This window comes from Puma concolor, chromosome A2, assembly GCF_028749965.1.
Source record: "Puma concolor isolate L17-30 chromosome A2, mPumCon1.1.hap2, whole genome shotgun sequence".
In the NCBI taxonomy this organism is placed as follows: Eukaryota; Metazoa; Chordata; class Mammalia; order Carnivora; family Felidae; genus Puma; species Puma concolor.
The window spans coordinates 68276747-68293548 of NC_141668.1; the positions used below are offsets into that span (position 1 = coordinate 68276747).

At 41.2% G+C, this 16802-nt stretch overlaps 1 protein-coding gene and 1 long non-coding RNA gene across 19 annotated transcripts in view; one reads left to right on the plus strand and one right to left on the minus strand.

Annotated features, from left to right (window-relative positions):
• Positions 1–439: 439 nt before the first annotated feature.
• LOC147583245 (uncharacterized) lies at positions 440–8026 on the minus strand. Of its 2 annotated transcripts, none has more exons than XR_015246777.1 (5): positions 7815–8026; positions 6771–6865; positions 5034–5179; positions 2858–2900; positions 440–1025 (listed from the first exon to the last, which is right to left on the minus strand). It is a non-coding gene; the product is annotated as an uncharacterized LOC147583245 (long non-coding RNA). The 2 variants fall into 2 exon arrangements; XR_015246776.1 differs by having other exon boundaries at positions 7366–8026.
• ICA1 (islet cell autoantigen 1) overlaps positions 6863–16802 on the plus strand; it is a 152021-nt gene continuing 142081 nt past the window's right edge. For 2 of the 17 annotated variants that reach the window (XM_086695395.1, XM_086695445.1), the window contains exons 1-2: positions 6909–7007; positions 9220–9272. Coding sequence is in view for 2 of the 17 variants with exons in the window: in XM_086695362.1 (XP_086551488.1) it covers positions 7299–7361 (63 nt within the window). In the remaining 15 variants the exon portion in view is untranslated. Of the gene's footprint in view, positions 7008–7199; positions 7362–9219; positions 9273–16802 lie in introns of those variants that run through there. The other 15 variants (XM_086695351.1, XM_086695452.1, XM_086695401.1 and 12 more) reach the window with 10 other exon arrangements.

A 16802-nucleotide genomic window follows, 5' to 3' on the forward strand; every position in this document is an offset into this window, starting at 1 on the left:
GCCCATTTTTTCACTGGATTATTTGTGTTTTGGGTGGTGAGTTTGATAAGTTCTTTATAGTTTTATTTTTTTAAACATTTATTTATTTTTGAGAGACAGAGCTTGTGCAGGGTAAGGGAACAGAGAGAGGGAGACACAGAATCCAAAGCAGGGTCCATGCTCAGAGCTGTCAGCACAGATCCCAAGGTGGAGCTCGAACTCAGGAACCATGAGATTGTGACCTCAGCCAAAGTCAGATGCCTAATCGACTGAGGCACACAGGTGCGCCTATCAGATGTTCTCTGAAAATATTTTCTCCTAGTGTGTGGTTTGTCTTCTCATTCTCTTGACAGTGTATTTAGCAGAAATGTTTGAGGTTAATGAAGTCCAATTTGCCCATTTTTAGATTTTTTTTATTTTTTAATATATGAAATTTATTGTCAAATTGGTTTCCATACTTTTTTTTAATATATGAAATTTATTGTCAAGTTGGTTTCCATACAACCCCATTTTTTTCTTTTATGGATTGTGCCTTTAGTGTTTTATCGAAGAAGTCATCACCATACCTGAGGTTGTTTAAATTTTTTCCTACATTATCTTCTAGAGAGTTTATAGTTTTGTGTTTTACATTTGGGTTTTTCATCCACTTTGAGTTAATGTTTGTGAAAGATATAAGGTCTGTGTCTAGATGCATTTTTTGGCATGTAGATGTCCAGTTGTTCCAACAGCATTTGTTGAAAAGACTATGTTTTTCTTCATTGAATTGCCTTTATTTCTTTATCAAAGTTTAGATGACTATATTTGCAGGTCTCTACTTCTGGGTTCTCTATTCTGCTCCATTGTTCCAGTTGTCTATTCTTTTGCCAGTATCACACTACCTTGATTACTGTAGCTACACAGTAAGTTTTGAAGTCAGGTAGTGTCAGTCCTTTGACTTTGTTTCTCTCCTTCAATATTGTGTTGGTTATTCTGAGTATGGTTGAAGTTTTTCACAGTTCGAATGAAACAAGAAACCCACAGCACTGAGAAGCTCAACAAACCGAAAACTATAAGAAAAAAAACAATACCAAGGACATCGTAATCAAGTTTTGTAAAACTAGTTATAAGGGAAAATAATGTTAAAAAGTGGCCAAAAATAAGACACAGAGGACCAAAGATAAAGATGACAGATTTCATGCCTGAAACAATATAAGCTAGAACACAACACAGCAACATCTTTAAAGTACTGAAGAGGGCGCCTGGGTGGCGCAGTCGGTTAAGCGTCCGACTTCAGCCAGGTCACGATCTCGCGGTCCGTGGGTTCGAGCCCCGCGTCGGGCTCTGGGCTGATGGCTCAGAGCCTGGAGCCTGTTTCCGATTCTGTGTCTCCCTCTCTCTCTGCCCCTCCCCCGTTCATGCTCTGTCTCTCTCTGTCCCAAAAATAAATAAACGTTGAAAAAAAAAATTAAAAAATAAATAAATAAATAAATAAATAAAGTACTGAAGAAAAAAATGTCAACTGGCATTCTTTACCAGTGAAAAAGTACTTCAAAAACAAAGGTGAAATAGACTTTTTCAAATGAACAAAGCTAAAAGATTCATTACCTGCATTTCAAGAAATTCACTAATTTTGAAAAACTTTTGTTTTATAATCACATAATATGTATTTCAAAAATCACAATTTTTATTTCTGAAGCAGGTGTTTTGTCTGCAGATGTTACTGGTTAAAGATCCATATCCCTTTGTATTAACACCAAATACATTAACATCCTTTGTATTAACACCAAAGGCCCTCAAATTGAGGTCCTGTGACCCACAGATTGAGAAACATTGTTTTAGAATATAAACTTCATGGAAAATGAAGATCTAATCCAACATCATGGAGTAGACGAATTTATTAGGATAAAGGCTGGGTTGTAATAATATCGAAGAAACATAGTGGCTTAAAAAATACTGGACTTTATTTCCTTCTCATAAAATAACCCATGCAGGAGGACCAGGGCAGTGTGGCAGATCAAGTGGTCAGGGATCCAAGTTTCTTGCTGTCACCAATATACTGCCCTCACCTTCATGGCCAAAGGTGATCCAACCAGTGAGAAAGGGGCAAGATAAAGGTGAGGGTGTGTTTCTTTCAACAGCATGACCCAAAAGTTACATATGTGTCTTTCAGTCATATTCTATTGGCTAAAGCCTGGTCACATGACCATACCTTGAAGCCAGGGAAGCTAGAAAATATAGTCCACAACTGGGCAACAATGTATACTCAGCTGAAATTTATATTACTGTGGGTGTGGGGAGAAAAAATACTGGGAAACGATTAACAATCTCTGCTAAAGTAAGTTAGTGACAGAGTTAAAACTAGAAGAGGAAAAGTGCATCTGATTGGGAGTTAGGAAATATGGTTTATAGTCCTGAATCAGCCTCTTAACCTCATGATTAAACCAAACGTTTAGTCCATGCTTCACCTGAATTACCTTTATTATCTGCACCAGGGTTCTTAGTGATTCTTTTAAATTGTCCCTCTGGCGAGGAGGAGAAGACCAAAGACCTAGAAAGTTCCATCCTATTCTTTCAGGTAAATCCTATTCCTTACCAGACACTGACCCTTTAAGGGGTCATTAGCCCTATGTCTGCCTTGGGGGACATAGTCTCACGTATGAGACCAGAGGCAGAGCTCTGAACCCTGGGCTGAGGTTTGCCCCAACTGCAACATAGTTCCTAGTCAAAAGCAGAATTATACCAGAAGATACATGACAGACAAAATAGTGGATAAGATGTCCCATTTGATGTTATCATCAGCATTATTCTTGCATAAGTTCCAATGGATGATACTGGGAGTGAAGAGGCAGGGTGTTATTTACCCAAAAATCTAAGCTAGTATGGGAATGAAAATAATTACCTTTCTCTTCGGTGTAAAATAAATCCCCTCTCTTCATTGAAGCCTTAATTTTGAAGGGAAAGGAAGTTAATTTTAATTAACAAAAGTTAATGCTATTAATTAAACATTTGTTCTATTTTCACATGTGCATGCAAATTTGCTTGAAGACATAACTAGCTCTACTTAGAGTATAAAAGCTTTATTTTGCTATGAAAGAGCACAAATGGTGATAAAAATTAAACCAAAATTGGTCAAGATACTTAGTTGAGTACATCTAATTCCTCTTTAAGTATTACACAATACAGGGAATAAATGATTTCATTTTTGCCAATAAAATTTAGTTTAAGTTAAATTTCTATCACCAATAAAATCAGACAGTAAGTTTGATAATAAATTTTTTTAATGTTTATTTATTTTTTAAAGAGAGAGAGAGAGAGAGCGCGCGCACGTGCGTGCACGAGTGGGGGAAGGGCAGAGAGAGAGAGGGAGACACAATCCGAAGCAGACTCCAGACTCCAAGCTGTCAGCACAGAGTTCGATGTGGGGCTCGAACTCATGAACTGCAAGATCATGACCCAAGCTGAGGTTGGATGCTCAACCAACTGAGCCACCCAGGCGCCCCAGTAATAATTTTTAAAACATCAGTTTTTCCTAAACTTATTCTTACAGATTATCTAATTTTAATCTCCCAGCAACTCCAGGAGAAGTGATTTTTGTCTTATTAATGACTTGAGCTTTGAAGAGATTTATATGTATAGCTCTTATTATTATTATTGATAAAAACAGTAGCTTAAGCTCTATCTTAGCATCTGACTCTAAAACAGGTACCATAAGTATATATGATGCTGTCAAAGATGAGTCAGAAAATAAAAGGAGAAGTAGGAAACTATAATTATCTGTCCAGATGAGTGGTAAGGCACTCATTTGCATTATGGTTCCCAAAAGGAAGAAAGGCATTCTGCCCTATTTGCTCATGTTGGCTGAAAGCATAAGGGGCACTCAGAACATTAAAAATACAACCTAAAAATATACATCAACAGTCCACTCAAATATACTGTATTATATGTAGATTAACAGTTTGTATACATACATTCATACATACACTTATACAAGTGTATGCCCTAAATGATCGTTAGTCTACTTCCTGTCTCTGTAGATTTCCCTACCCTAGACTTTTGCAAAAATGGAATCATATAATATATGGACTTTTGTGGCTGGCTTTCTTCAATTAGCGTGTTTTCAAGGTTCATCCCAGTTACAGCATGTACCAGTATTTCATTCCTTTTCATGGCCCAATCATATTCCATTATACAGATATAATACATTTTGTTTCCCATTCATCCACTGATGCACAATTGGATTGTTTCCACCTTTTGACTATTTTGAGTAATGCTTCTATAGACATTTGTGTGCAAGTTTTTGTGTGGACAGAGGCCTTCATTTCTCTTGGAAAGATACACCTTGGAGTAGCATTGCTGGGCCATCTGGTAACTCTATGCTTAATCATTTGAGGAACTGCTAGATGGTTTCCTACAGCAACTGCAACATTTTACATTCCCACCAGCAACACATGAAGGTTTCTACTTCTCCACATCCTTGCCTGGATTTTACCTTTAAGCAATATTGCTTTGCTTTGAATGATGAAATAAAAGGAGAGGAGGTCAAAACCCTGATGATCCATCAGAGGCCACACCAACTCCAGACTACTTTCCAATTTCCTTAATGTGAGAAAAAATAAACCTTTACCTCATTCAATCCACTCCTACTCTGGGTCTCTGTTAATGACAGCCTAACACAATTCCTAATTCATGTGGTTCTATTAGCACATCTTGAACCTTGGAACCTCTCAAAAAATCATTAAATTGAATACGTATTTATTTATTCTGTGGAAAAGTTTTTTTGTCATCCTGTTACACTCTTCAAAATGTATATTACTGTATAATTTTTCTTAATTTCAGATCCCATCATTCAATAGCCATTCTCTTTTTAGAAATTGTTTCAGGTACTTTGTAAGACGGAAACAACTGGATATCCAGAAACAAATGGAAGTTTATAGATGGAGCAATTTTTTTTTTTTTAATGAGAAGGAAAAACCCTCATTGTGGTGATATAGAATGAGCATGAATTTATGATTTCCTTTCTGAAATATCCTAATGTTAGGACAACAATAATGATAAAAAGTCATTTAAAGATTTACCTTAAACTCTCTGGGAGCCCAAGGAATTTCAGTGCCATGCTGACCTGATACTGCTTGTAGAACATATTTGTTCACCTTAAGACACTGTCTTCAAAGCCACTTTTCGCTTGCATTGTTTGAGTCACCGCCCAAGTTTTCACCTTGGCCTTTAGAGAAGTAAAAGAAACCTGAGTAATTAGTTACATAAATCAGCTTTTGTACTCATTTCCTCCAAAGCTTGTGTTCCAATTATCTGCATTTTGAGAAGATACTGCGAATACACTATCAACCTGTGTTCTACTGGCTTTCTTGTAACAAATTTAAGTATCTTCCACAAAGCCAGCCTTTGATAAATAGGGTTTCTAATACATTTTCATGTAACTAGTAAATCACCACTGGTGGAAAGGAGAACATTAGGGAGTCAGGAAATTTTGTGATCTATTTCCCAGTGTTTCAAACAACTGATTGATATTCACCCAACATCCATGGAGCACCTACTATGTTAGAAATAGCACTTTATTCTGTTAGAGATAATATGTTTTAAAATTCCAAATAATGTTTTTTACACATTAATGGTCCTTAGAATTAAATATTTTAAAACAAAACATCTTAATTTTCTTGCCTTCACAAAGAAGCCTTTGCTTCTTATTTTAAAGGGTTTTGTGTTTTTTTTTCCTTCGTACAAACAGCAAAAATAATTTGGTCTGTGTTGTTAATAGGTTACTTTGAGTGCTTCTTATAAAAGCCAAATATATAGGAACTATGTTTTTCTCTTCCAAAGTTCCTCTTGAATTTCAGCTTTTCAACAATTTGCTATTTTGTAGATAATATTAATTCAGTACTTATTTGTAAACATTTATTAAGGATTTGATGTTTTCTCGGCTTTGTATTTTGTGACATATTAGAACGAACTCAAATCTGTCTATGAAAAACAGAATCCCTGAAGAATATATCCAAAGAATAATGTCAACTTTTAAGGTTATATAAATTTATGGAGCTGTACCATTTTACTTTCTATTTAAATGTTAACATCACCTATACTTTTTTCTCTATCTACCTTGGTTAGGCACCTTTCTATCCTAAGATTAAGCTAAACCTCTCATGCATGGTTCAGAAAACCCTGGATTCAACTCCCTGCTGAATATGCTATGAGCTGAACGCCTTAAAGGCACTCTGGGCAGTGTCTTCATCTGCACATAGGGATAATAACTCCACCTACAGCATCGGGTTACAGCAAGGATTAAAGGTAAAGTATACAGCATATGCCTGACACATAGTAGCCTGTTCATATTAGCTGTGCATCATTAGTCAGTAACCATCTTCCATTCCATTGTTAAATTGTTTCAACCAGTGACTACTCTATGGACTTAGTTATAAATATATAACATAACCAGGGATTGAGTCATACATAACACATTGGGATTGCTTTTTAGCATAATTTTAGGAAGCACCTATTGCAACACCTTCTCTTTGTGTGATCAACGCAGGGTACTCTAAAGACAAGAGCTTGTTTTTTTTTTTTTTTCTTGATAAGATGAAATTACTATAAATAAATAAATAAATAAATATATATATATATATATATACACACACATATACATACACAGTTTTTTTTTTTTTTTTCACATAGCCTTTCTCCTTTAAGCTCAAAGTTGATTTCCAGATAAAGGCCCCTGTAACTTTTCTTGGCATTGAAGTCATTTACTCTCCAGTCTTCTAAAGCCACACGAGTCTTACGTGGAAGCGAGTAGGACGCACCATGCACAGCGCAGAGGGAACCCTGGGGCGTTCGCTGCGGCTCCCACCTGTAGGCCAGGTCATTGTGACGTAAACGCTATGGACACGTGGAACACCTGCGGGAGAGCAGGGGTGGGGTCACCCAGAGCGGTAGATCATAGCGGGGGATACCCCAGGAGATGGGGGTCGAGGAAAGTCCCCAGGGAGGAGAGAGAGAGGGAGGTTCACCCCCCTCATCCCGGACCCGCCCCCCAAGAGGTGAGGCCTTCGCCCCCTCGCTCCTCCGGATGCCAGGGTCCTGCTGGGAGGGGTCGCCCTGCCGGGCGTCTCCCGAGGAGAGAGGAAGGGAGGGTAGGCGAGGCGGCGGCGCCCAGGGCGCCGGCGTTCGCTGGGAGGCGAGGCCGCCCGCTCCCCCCGGCCGCTGCGCTGCGCTGCGGCGCGCACGGGCTCCGCCGGCTGCTATTCCGGCTGGCGGCGACCGCCGCAGGAAGGGCCGGTTCCTGCGCTCCCCCCGCCCCTTCCCTCGCCTTCTGCTGACGCTGACGTCGGATGAGGGAGCTGGAGGGACGCTCCGACCGCGGCCAGGAGGCTCTCGGGGGCCGGGGCTCCGAGGTACCTGCCGTCCGGGGTCGGGGCGGGGGCGCGCCGGGCGGGCTGCAGGCTGCAGCGGGAGACGCCCGGCAGCCGCGGAGGTCGGGGCGCCAGCCTGGGGCCGCCAACTGTGCCCTCCGCGGGCGGCGGGTGACAGGCGGGTCGCCTCCTCCAGTCCCTGGTCCGCGTGTGGGAACCGCTACAGCCCCTACCCCTCCCCCGCCTCCTCCCTCGGGCCTGGGCAGGTCTGGAGGATGCGCGCGCCATGAGAGCGTGCGTCAATCCCGGGGGAGCGGGAGGGAAGCGTTCGGGGCGCGGGCCGCATCTCCTGCCCCAGCGCCCGCGGCACCCCCACCCACGCCGACCCACTCCACCCACGCCGTGCCTCGCCTTCCCAGCAGCTGCGGCCCCGGGACCCCGAGGTCCCTTCTGGGCAGGGACTTGCGTCTAGGGCTGACTTGTTGACAAGTTCACCTGCCGCGGCGCCTGGTGTTTGCTTTTCTCTTCGCCCCATTGCCCATCTTTGGCGGAGGTGGCAGGGAGCAGATGGGTGCCTCTTTATAACCACTAGCGCCAGGAGGCCTGAGCTTGGTCTCCAGCGGGTGAGGTGCTCACCAGCCTTGGACCCGACTGGACCACGAGTCCCTAAGTGGGCCAGGTCCGTGCAAACCCTCGCGCGCCCGGTTTCCTTAGGTTGCTACTGGCTCCGCCTTTCCTGCCCTCGGGCTATTGCAGCTCCTGCTTCCTCTAGAAGCGAACATATCCTGTTATTATGTCTGCCTGTGCCCAGAGGCCCCCTTCCCTTCCTTTTCCACTTTTTTTTTTTTTACTTGTTATGTCCCCAAGTCCCCTCAGCTTCTCCTTGGGGGTCTTAAAAGTACTGTGTCCTTTCGCTGGGGAAAGACATTAACTGCCTGGTTAAAGAGATTTGCAATTTAGGAAGAGAATCGGGTTCTTTTCTGTTTAGATAGCATTACAAAATCAGCACTAGAAAAGGTGCTAGGTAGCAACCTTAGAAACAGATCTGGTAACTTCATAAAAATCATTAGGGCCTGGAAAATGTATCACCAGCTGGTTTGAGAATGATATTGAATGTAGGAAGAAAGGCACTGAAGGCATTGGCCATTAAGATCTTATAAATTATGACTCATTGCAAACATGTTCCTGTCCAAACATTTCAGTAGTCTCTCCAGAAAAATCTCACATTGGTTTCTGTGGACCTTTGGTTTACATTTTCTGAGATCTGAATTGTTCCTGGGGTTTGGGAGTGAAATAAGAAATGCTTATAAACGAGATCAATGTTCTAGACTCAGTTTCTTAGCTTCTATTTAAATCACAGACACCAGTCTAAAAATACTTTAAAGTGGGTTTCAAACCAGTTTGTTTTTAGGTTTCGGTCTTTATTTTTGAAACGTCATGTGTAGAGAATACAATAGGGGCAAAATCAGTTTATAATTCTTAATAGTTCAAATATCGCTGTCTGGTTTTAAATTACCGTGTATATAATTACAGGAGATGTGGCTTTTCAGTTGTATTATTTTGCATTATATAGGTAAACAGTTCTGTCATTAAAGATATGTGTTTGGAAAATGACAGTTACACAACCTGGGGTTTAAAAAACTGAGTGTGGATCCTCCCCCCATGGGTCATTAAATGGTAAAGGCACTGGATGGTAAATGCCTAGAGAGTTTAATTCATAGCTGTCTTTCCTCCATTTGGTACACTTGAGTATCTGATTTCTCTGAGCATCTTTATTGCTATGCATTTCTCTACATGTCAACCTTATGACAAATACAGAAGATTGTGTTATTCAAAAGAAAATCTTCAAGATTGCTGCACTTTCAATATATTTGACTAAACAGTCCTCTTTTTTTTTCAGGTGCAGGCAGTTTTATCAGAGGCAGGGAAGTGTGGCAACCATGAAGTGACATGGTAGGGTCAACCTGAATTGCTGTGAAGTTCAGGGTTACAGAAGCCTCATATAAGAGAAGGTGCAAAAGTCGATAGGCCATAAGGATCAGAAAGAACTTTTCCTTGTTATTGGTTGAGTTCCACAGCTAGAAGCCTGAGGGTAGGTGGCAACATTTAGGATTAGTGCACTGGTCACAGATGTCCTTTTTATTCCATCTGTATTATCGGATTTATGGGGACCATGGACAAAGATGCAATCTGCATGTTATTGTTCATAAGGTATTACAGATCACTAATTAATTAACCCTATCCCCATCCTCACCCCCTTCTGGAATCTGCCTTGGCAGAGCCTTGAACTCAAAGACTGATAGAGGAGAAAATGTTTTTTCCCATTTTTTCCCTAAGCTGTCACATTTTGTACCACAATCATACCTAGCTAGCATCATGGAGGATGTGCAGAGGGCACATAGGCTTTGAATCCCAAAAGAGCAGGATTGGAAGCCCAGCTGCAACCCCCAACTAGCCATGTGACTTTGAGCAAGTAACTTAGGCTCTCTGTAGATGTCATATTTTCCTTATCTACAGAGCAAGAATATCGACCTTGTAGGGTTGTAGTCAGAATTAGAAATAATACATTTAAGTGCTTTGCACAGTAAATAGGACTCAAGTAATAGTGATTTATTCTTTTACATGCTAAACCTATGTGCTATCTGTGTCTGGAGAGGATGCTACTGCTCTTCTCCTGACATAGGGAATGCGTTCCAATTTGGTTTTGAACAGTTCAAGTGTGTTGTAGCAATACTAAGGGCCTGGGCTTTCCGGAATACTCCCCGAGGCTGGGAGATTCAATCTGTGGTCCAGGAACAAAGCAAAGCTAATTTGTTCCAGTGGGAATAGATCTTCCAACCCCCTGCCACTCAAATGTGATCCATAGACCAGTAACATTGGCTTCCCCTGGGAGCTTGTTAGACATGCGGTATCTCAACCTGCCCTCCCCCCACCCCCCAAGCTCCCTGAATTCAAATCTGCATTTTAACAAGATCTCCAAGTGATTCATGTGTACATTAAAGCTTGAGAAGCATTGTCCTAACCTGGTATTTATCAAACTTTTGTGTCCGATAGGATCATTTGGGAACTTGTTAAATGTGGACTCCTCGCCTGGCTTCTCCCATCTGCTGTTAACACTTCATGTGGCTCTGATGCCACCACTCTGAGAAACACTGCTCTAAACTCTTCATCCAGCGTATTGCTCTAAAATGGGCCTCCAACCATTGTTTTAACAAAGCATTTTGGCAAACGATCTTTTTTTATATTCAACCCCTTTGAACTAAGTAGGTATTATAATCCCTCCTTATCTGATAGAAACTGAAGACTACAGGCATGATTTACCTAGAGAATGCATATGGTAGAACTGTCTTGAACCTCTATAAACCCTAGTTAACCATGTTTTCACTACTCCAACATCTAAATTGATACAGTAGATGTGTGTGTACGTATGTGTGTAAGTAATTTCAAATACTAATGAATCTCTCCAGGACAGGGCTGTACATAACAGCATTTTATAATGCTTTTAAACAAAGCCTTCCTTCTGTATGACTGTATGGACAGTCATACAGGATAGGATAACTGATTTTGAGTTTCATCCATAAAGTGAGGATGCTGTTGACCTGTCAGGATAATGCACAAAACATACAGCTCAGTGTCTGAGAAGTGGTAGTTCCTCAACTAATAGCAACTCCTTGTCCCAGTGTAAACCTAGTGAGACAGTGAGTTCATGAAGAGCTGAGAAAATGGCTTTGCTCATGATGAGAAGTCTTTTCTTGCTAGTGCAGATGGCCAAAGCAGGGAAGTGGGGTCACTACTCAACATTTGTTATGTGTATGCCATATGTTACACACTGTGTTATTACTGGGAATCCCAAGTCAAGACCCAGACCCTGCCCTGCTCTGAAGGAGTTTACAGCCTAATAAGGGGGATAGAAGAGTCTGCTAATTACACTTAACCGTAAACAGGGAGGGGATGAAGCCCATGGCCAAGGCATCTTACCCGGATGATAGAGAGTGAGAGAACACACAAATATAGAAAACCTGAGAAATCCATGGAGGAGGTGACCCCTGAGTTAAACCTTAAAAAACCAATAGGAATTTGGCAGGTGAAAAAGGTTGAGTAGAGACAGAGAGTTGCCAACACAGTAAACAGGTTACAAAGAGAATACTGGCAAATAGTCCTCATGTCTGGAGCCCAGTGTATGTGTGTGTCCTTACTAGCTGAGTGACCTTGGGCAGTTTTGATCATCTGTGAGTTGACAGAATTAAATGAATTAATCAGGGTAAGCACAGGACTGGTTTCAGTTGTGTGCTGGATAGTTGTAGAGGTGGTGGAGGTATTAGAAAATAGAGAACTGAGGGTAAAATGTCATTAGAATTAGAGAAAATTGAAGAAGTCAATTTTAGAATGCATTTAACAGAAAACAAGTAGAATTAAAAGAGGATGACCGAAAAGGATACCTGAATGCAGTACCATACTGTGGGGTCAGAAACAAGAAGTACGTGTGTCCAGGGATGAATCACTGAGCATGTACATAATGGTATGTTGTCAACCCTGAGAGTCTAGATTTGGGAGTGGAAAGCTCCTGTTGTTCTAGTGGTGAGAGTATTGTACAAGGAGGGACTACAGAGCCCTGCAGCTACTTCCAGCACACCCATTAAAATCCATTCCATTACTTGCCACCATCATGATCTCTCACACCCACTTCTCTGTTCCTAGGATAGGGCATGAATGTTACACCAACGTCTGAAACCTGTTGGTACTTAGGAGAAATCTAGCCTTCTCTATGTGTTTCTAGAGAAGTGCATCCTAAGCCAGAGACCAAGGAGATAATTGTAATAAATGGTGCTTCCTCTTCTTTTTTTAAAAAATTTTTTTAATGTTTGTTTATTTGTGAGAGAAAGACAAAGCATGAGTGGGGCAGGGGCAGAGAATCTGAAGCAGGCTCCAGGCTCTGAGTTGTCAGCACAGAGCCGGATGGATGTGGGGCTCAAACTCACAGTCTGCGAGATCATGACCTGAGCTAAAGTTGGACGTTCAACCGACTGAGCCACCCAGGTGCCCCGGTGCTTCCTCTTCTTAGTGTTGAGAAGCCTGAAAGCCACTAGGAATCCATCATCAAGGTTTTCTTGTGCACAAGAACCATGATGGTAATGGATTTAGGACTAACACAGCACCTAAGTCTGCGACCAAGAGACATTGTTTTTATAGAAATGGAGCCCATTATCTAGTCTCTTTCATCTAGGAATTGAATGGAATGGTTAAAAACAGGAGCTTAGAGTCAAAAGCAAACCTAAGTTTATCAGTTATTGACTTTGGGCAAATTATTTTACCTTTCTAAGTGTTTTTTCTCACTTGCAAAATGGGGTGGCATCCCCTCCATGGTGGCTGTGTCCACACATGAAATAATGGTGTGAAGTGTTTCACACATGTAAAGCACTCTGTGAATGGTAGCACATAATTGTTGCCCTTTGTTCAGCACATATTTTCTGAAGGCCTACTGTGTTTCAGTTACTGTGCTTTGTGTAAGAAGGTAAAGATGAACCCGTTAGGGTCCCTGCCCTCAAGGGACTTGCATTGGAGTGCCCGAAATGCAGACATAATGAGCTCAGTGCAGGAAAGTGGGAGTGTGGGGTACCAGCAGCATGGGGCAGTTAAGGACTATAATCGAGGACAGGAGTGGGATGGCCCTGGGGGTGCAAGGGTGGGTGTTCAGTTAGGAAAGCCTTCACTGAGGTAGTGACATTTGAGGACAGGCTTGAAGTACACTGTAAGTTGCCAGTTGGACAAAGGAGGGGAAGACATTTTGAGGGAAAGGAACCTTCATAAAGCCTCCAAGAGGCATAGTGTATTCAGGAAAGCTCTAGTATTCTGAAATGGTCTGAAGGAATAGTTCTGTGTGGAGTGTAGTAAAATTTTTGAATTTTGCATTGGGGTTTTTTTGCTAAGAATTTTGGAATTTCTCTAGTGGCGAGAGAAAGCAATTAAAGCATTTGGAGTGGGAAGGCAGCATGATTAGATCTGCATGTTATAGTAGTAGTTCAGACCAGGGTATAAAAGATTGGAGTGGGCAGATTTAGGTATAGTGTTGCCTCTGAAGTCCTCGACTAAGTCCTGGCTGTCAACATTGAAAAGAGAAGACACATTTAATAGCTTTTTAGGAAGGGGGCACCTGGGTGGCTCAGTCGGTTAAGCTCTGACTCTTGATTTCAGCTGAGGTCATGATCTCAGGGTTCATGAGGTTGAGCCCTGCTGTCAATGCAGAGCCTGCTTGGACTTCTCTCTCTGCCCCTCCCCTGCTCGCTCACTCTCTAAACAAGCAAACAAACTTTTTTTTTAAATAGCTTTTTAGGAGGTAGATTGGAGAGAACTTGGAGACTGGCTGCAAAAGATGAGAGAGAAGTCATATTTCCAGCTTAGACCATTTAGTGGGTTTTGTGCCGGTAATTAACATAGGGACCACAGGCCAAAAGAACAATTTGGAGATGCACATGGAGAGAGATAAGTTCAGTTGTAGATGTGCTGAATCTGAAATGCCTGTGGGACATCCAGGTGAAGATTCCAATACAGAGATGGAAATTTAAACACCTCTCTAGAGTACCAGATCCATATTTCCATCTCCCTACTGCGACATCTGGAGAGGTGTTTAATTTTGATGTCATCGACATATACAGCTGTTGGTTGAAGCCACAGAAGTGGATTAAATCACCCAAAGAGGCAGGTAAAGTGCAAAAGAAGACAACCAAGGTTGGAACCTTCCAGATCACTGATCTATGAGATGTGGATACAGAGAAAGAGGAGCTAACAAAGAAATTAGAAAAGATTCAAAAGTGCGGAGTGTTTGCTGAGAAATCAAGGAAGGAGAGCTTAGCCAAAGGTCAAGTGAGATGAGCATTTAAATTGGGTTCCTAGTGAAAAACTTTCTGTAGCATGATAGAGAAGGGAACCAGACTATGTGGGCTTAGAAGAACTCAGTGAAGAGAAGGAAGATATGGTAACTGGAGGAAGAGGTTGAAGAATACGAGCTAAGGGCAGAAAGGGAGGTTGATTAACTTGAAGGGAAGGGATAATAGATGAGCAGGTACAGCAAAGACGGCTAATTGTTGACTGTTGCTGGAGTGTCTCTGTATGGCCTCATAGCATGGCATATCAGGGCTCCAAGAGGAATTCCTAGAGAGAGTACTCCAGCAAGCACTGTGAAAGCTGCAGAGTGAAGCTGTGTCATACACAATGTTCAGCTTCCACATTGCTTTCTGGAACACTCCAGTCAACCATAGTAGCTAATTCTGTCTTCAGCTATCTGAGCAAGGTGAGAAAGGGCGGAGGGAGTGAGACCTGTCCCTTCCAGACAGAAAGAAGGAAACAGCAGTAGTTATAGTCATGATGCTGGATAGTTCCAAAGAAATGAGCAGTGGTGCAAGAAGAGTGGAGGCTATGAGAGGAGGTGCCTAGCGCAATGCCAAGAGCTGTGATTCCCTACAGTGAATGAGGAGGGAGACTGGTCATCACTCTAGGGAGTTTTCTTCCACCTGCTGCTCCTTGAAGGCCAGGATTTGTATCTTTGTATCTAATGTTCCCTCCTCATTGTTGACATAGGCAGCACAGGCATCATTGTGAAGTAGGTAAACTTTGCATTGGTGCCACACCACCTCCTCCTTTCTGCTTCCTGCTTCTCTTTTCTCTGCACTCCTGACTTGGACCTGTGCCCCTTTGACTACTTCCTGGTTATTCCACCTACACTACCAGGTATATGCTCATGGCCCTGTCTTTTCTGATCCTCATCAAAAACAAAAAACAGTTTTGTGCCTTATTCACTCTGGGTGTTTCTGCTATTTAATCCTGTAAGTTTCCTCCCTAAGAAACTAGAGAGAATCTGGAAAAGAGATCTTTGACTAGTTCTCACCATCAGCTAGATGACCCATTGTAGGCAAGGGGGGCTCTGTTGGTTGTGACATGTGAAAATACAGAACTTCTTTTCTGTCTGCTTCTCTTTGCTCCTGACTTTTATTTTAAGGCCCCATTGCTTCTCCCCCCTCCCCTACCTGGGCTGCCTTCATCCCTTGCTCTGAAGCCAGCCCAAACCCAAACATGAGTTAGCAGCTGCAACCTTACTAAGAAAAGTCCTTGAATACATGCCATTTCCAGAGAAAGGAGCTGTGGTAGTTTGTTTACAGGACCTGTGCATAGCATAGACATTTTTAAACTACTTGCTGGTGTGTGCGTATTTCGGTAATTTAAGACTAACAAAAAAGGTTTACTCTGTGCCTTGGAAATTTTGTTCAGCCCTGAGCCTTAGTTCTTTCCCCCTGCAAAAACAGGAAATTATACTAAATGATCTGTAAATTCTTCCTAGCTTTCAGTGATCCTGTGAAAACATAAGAAATTATTTGATCATCTCTATGCTGTACTTCACCTTATAAATTTAATGTTAAATAATGAGCTTTGTAAACATTAATGTCTCCCTAATTACTCCAGTTGCTGACATTATGCCTGTGTGTAATTTCGTAGAGTTGTGGTCACTACATTCACATACTTCCATCATGCCTGTAATATTATTAACCATTCATATATTTCTATATATTTGTATATGAATTATATATAATTTATTTCATTTGTAAATATGTATATACACTTTATATTTGTAGGTATATATTTATGTGGCATATGTATATATATACACGTAGAGAGAGAGAGAGAGATTTTATCTTTTCATTTTTGAATTTTTTTTGATGGTCTTATAGTAGTTTATCTACTTTTTATTTCCATGAATCTGATTTGAAACTCTTAGTACATTTTATACATAGATTTGGACCTTTTTAAAGCAATTTATTATGAAAATTGGATGCAGTCATTATGTAGGTCATTTAAAAAGACTGTATAAACGTGTGTCTGTATACACACATCTACAGTCTTTGTATATATACATATATATTTAAATATATGAAATTTTATTTTTGTAATGACATTTTTGACAATAATTATCAGAGCTTCTAGGGAGAAAGAACTATTTAAAGGTATTTGTATCTGTACAGAATGTTGGTGACTTGAATTATGAAATTAATTTCTCTTTGCTAATTTGCTCAATGTCTTAGACCAAGGATGTATGCGAAAATATAATAGCCACATATGCAATTTATTTTTTAAAAAATTTTTTTTCAACGTTTTTTATTTATTTTTGGGACAGAGAGAGACAGAGCATGAACGGGGGAGGGGCAGAGAGAGAGGGAGACACAGAATCGGAAACAGGCTCCAGGCTCCAAGCCATCAGCCCAGAGCCTGACGCGGGGCTCGAACTCACGGACCGCGAGATCGTGACCTGGCTGAAGTCGGACGCTTAACCGACTGCGCCACCCAGGCGCCCCCACATATGCAATTTAAAAAGTACTAGTTGACACGTTTAAAAAACTAAAAGAGAACAGGTGAAATTAGATAATATATTTTATTTTATTTATTTTTTGATTTTTTTAATATGAAATTTATTGTCGAATTGGTTTCCATGCAACA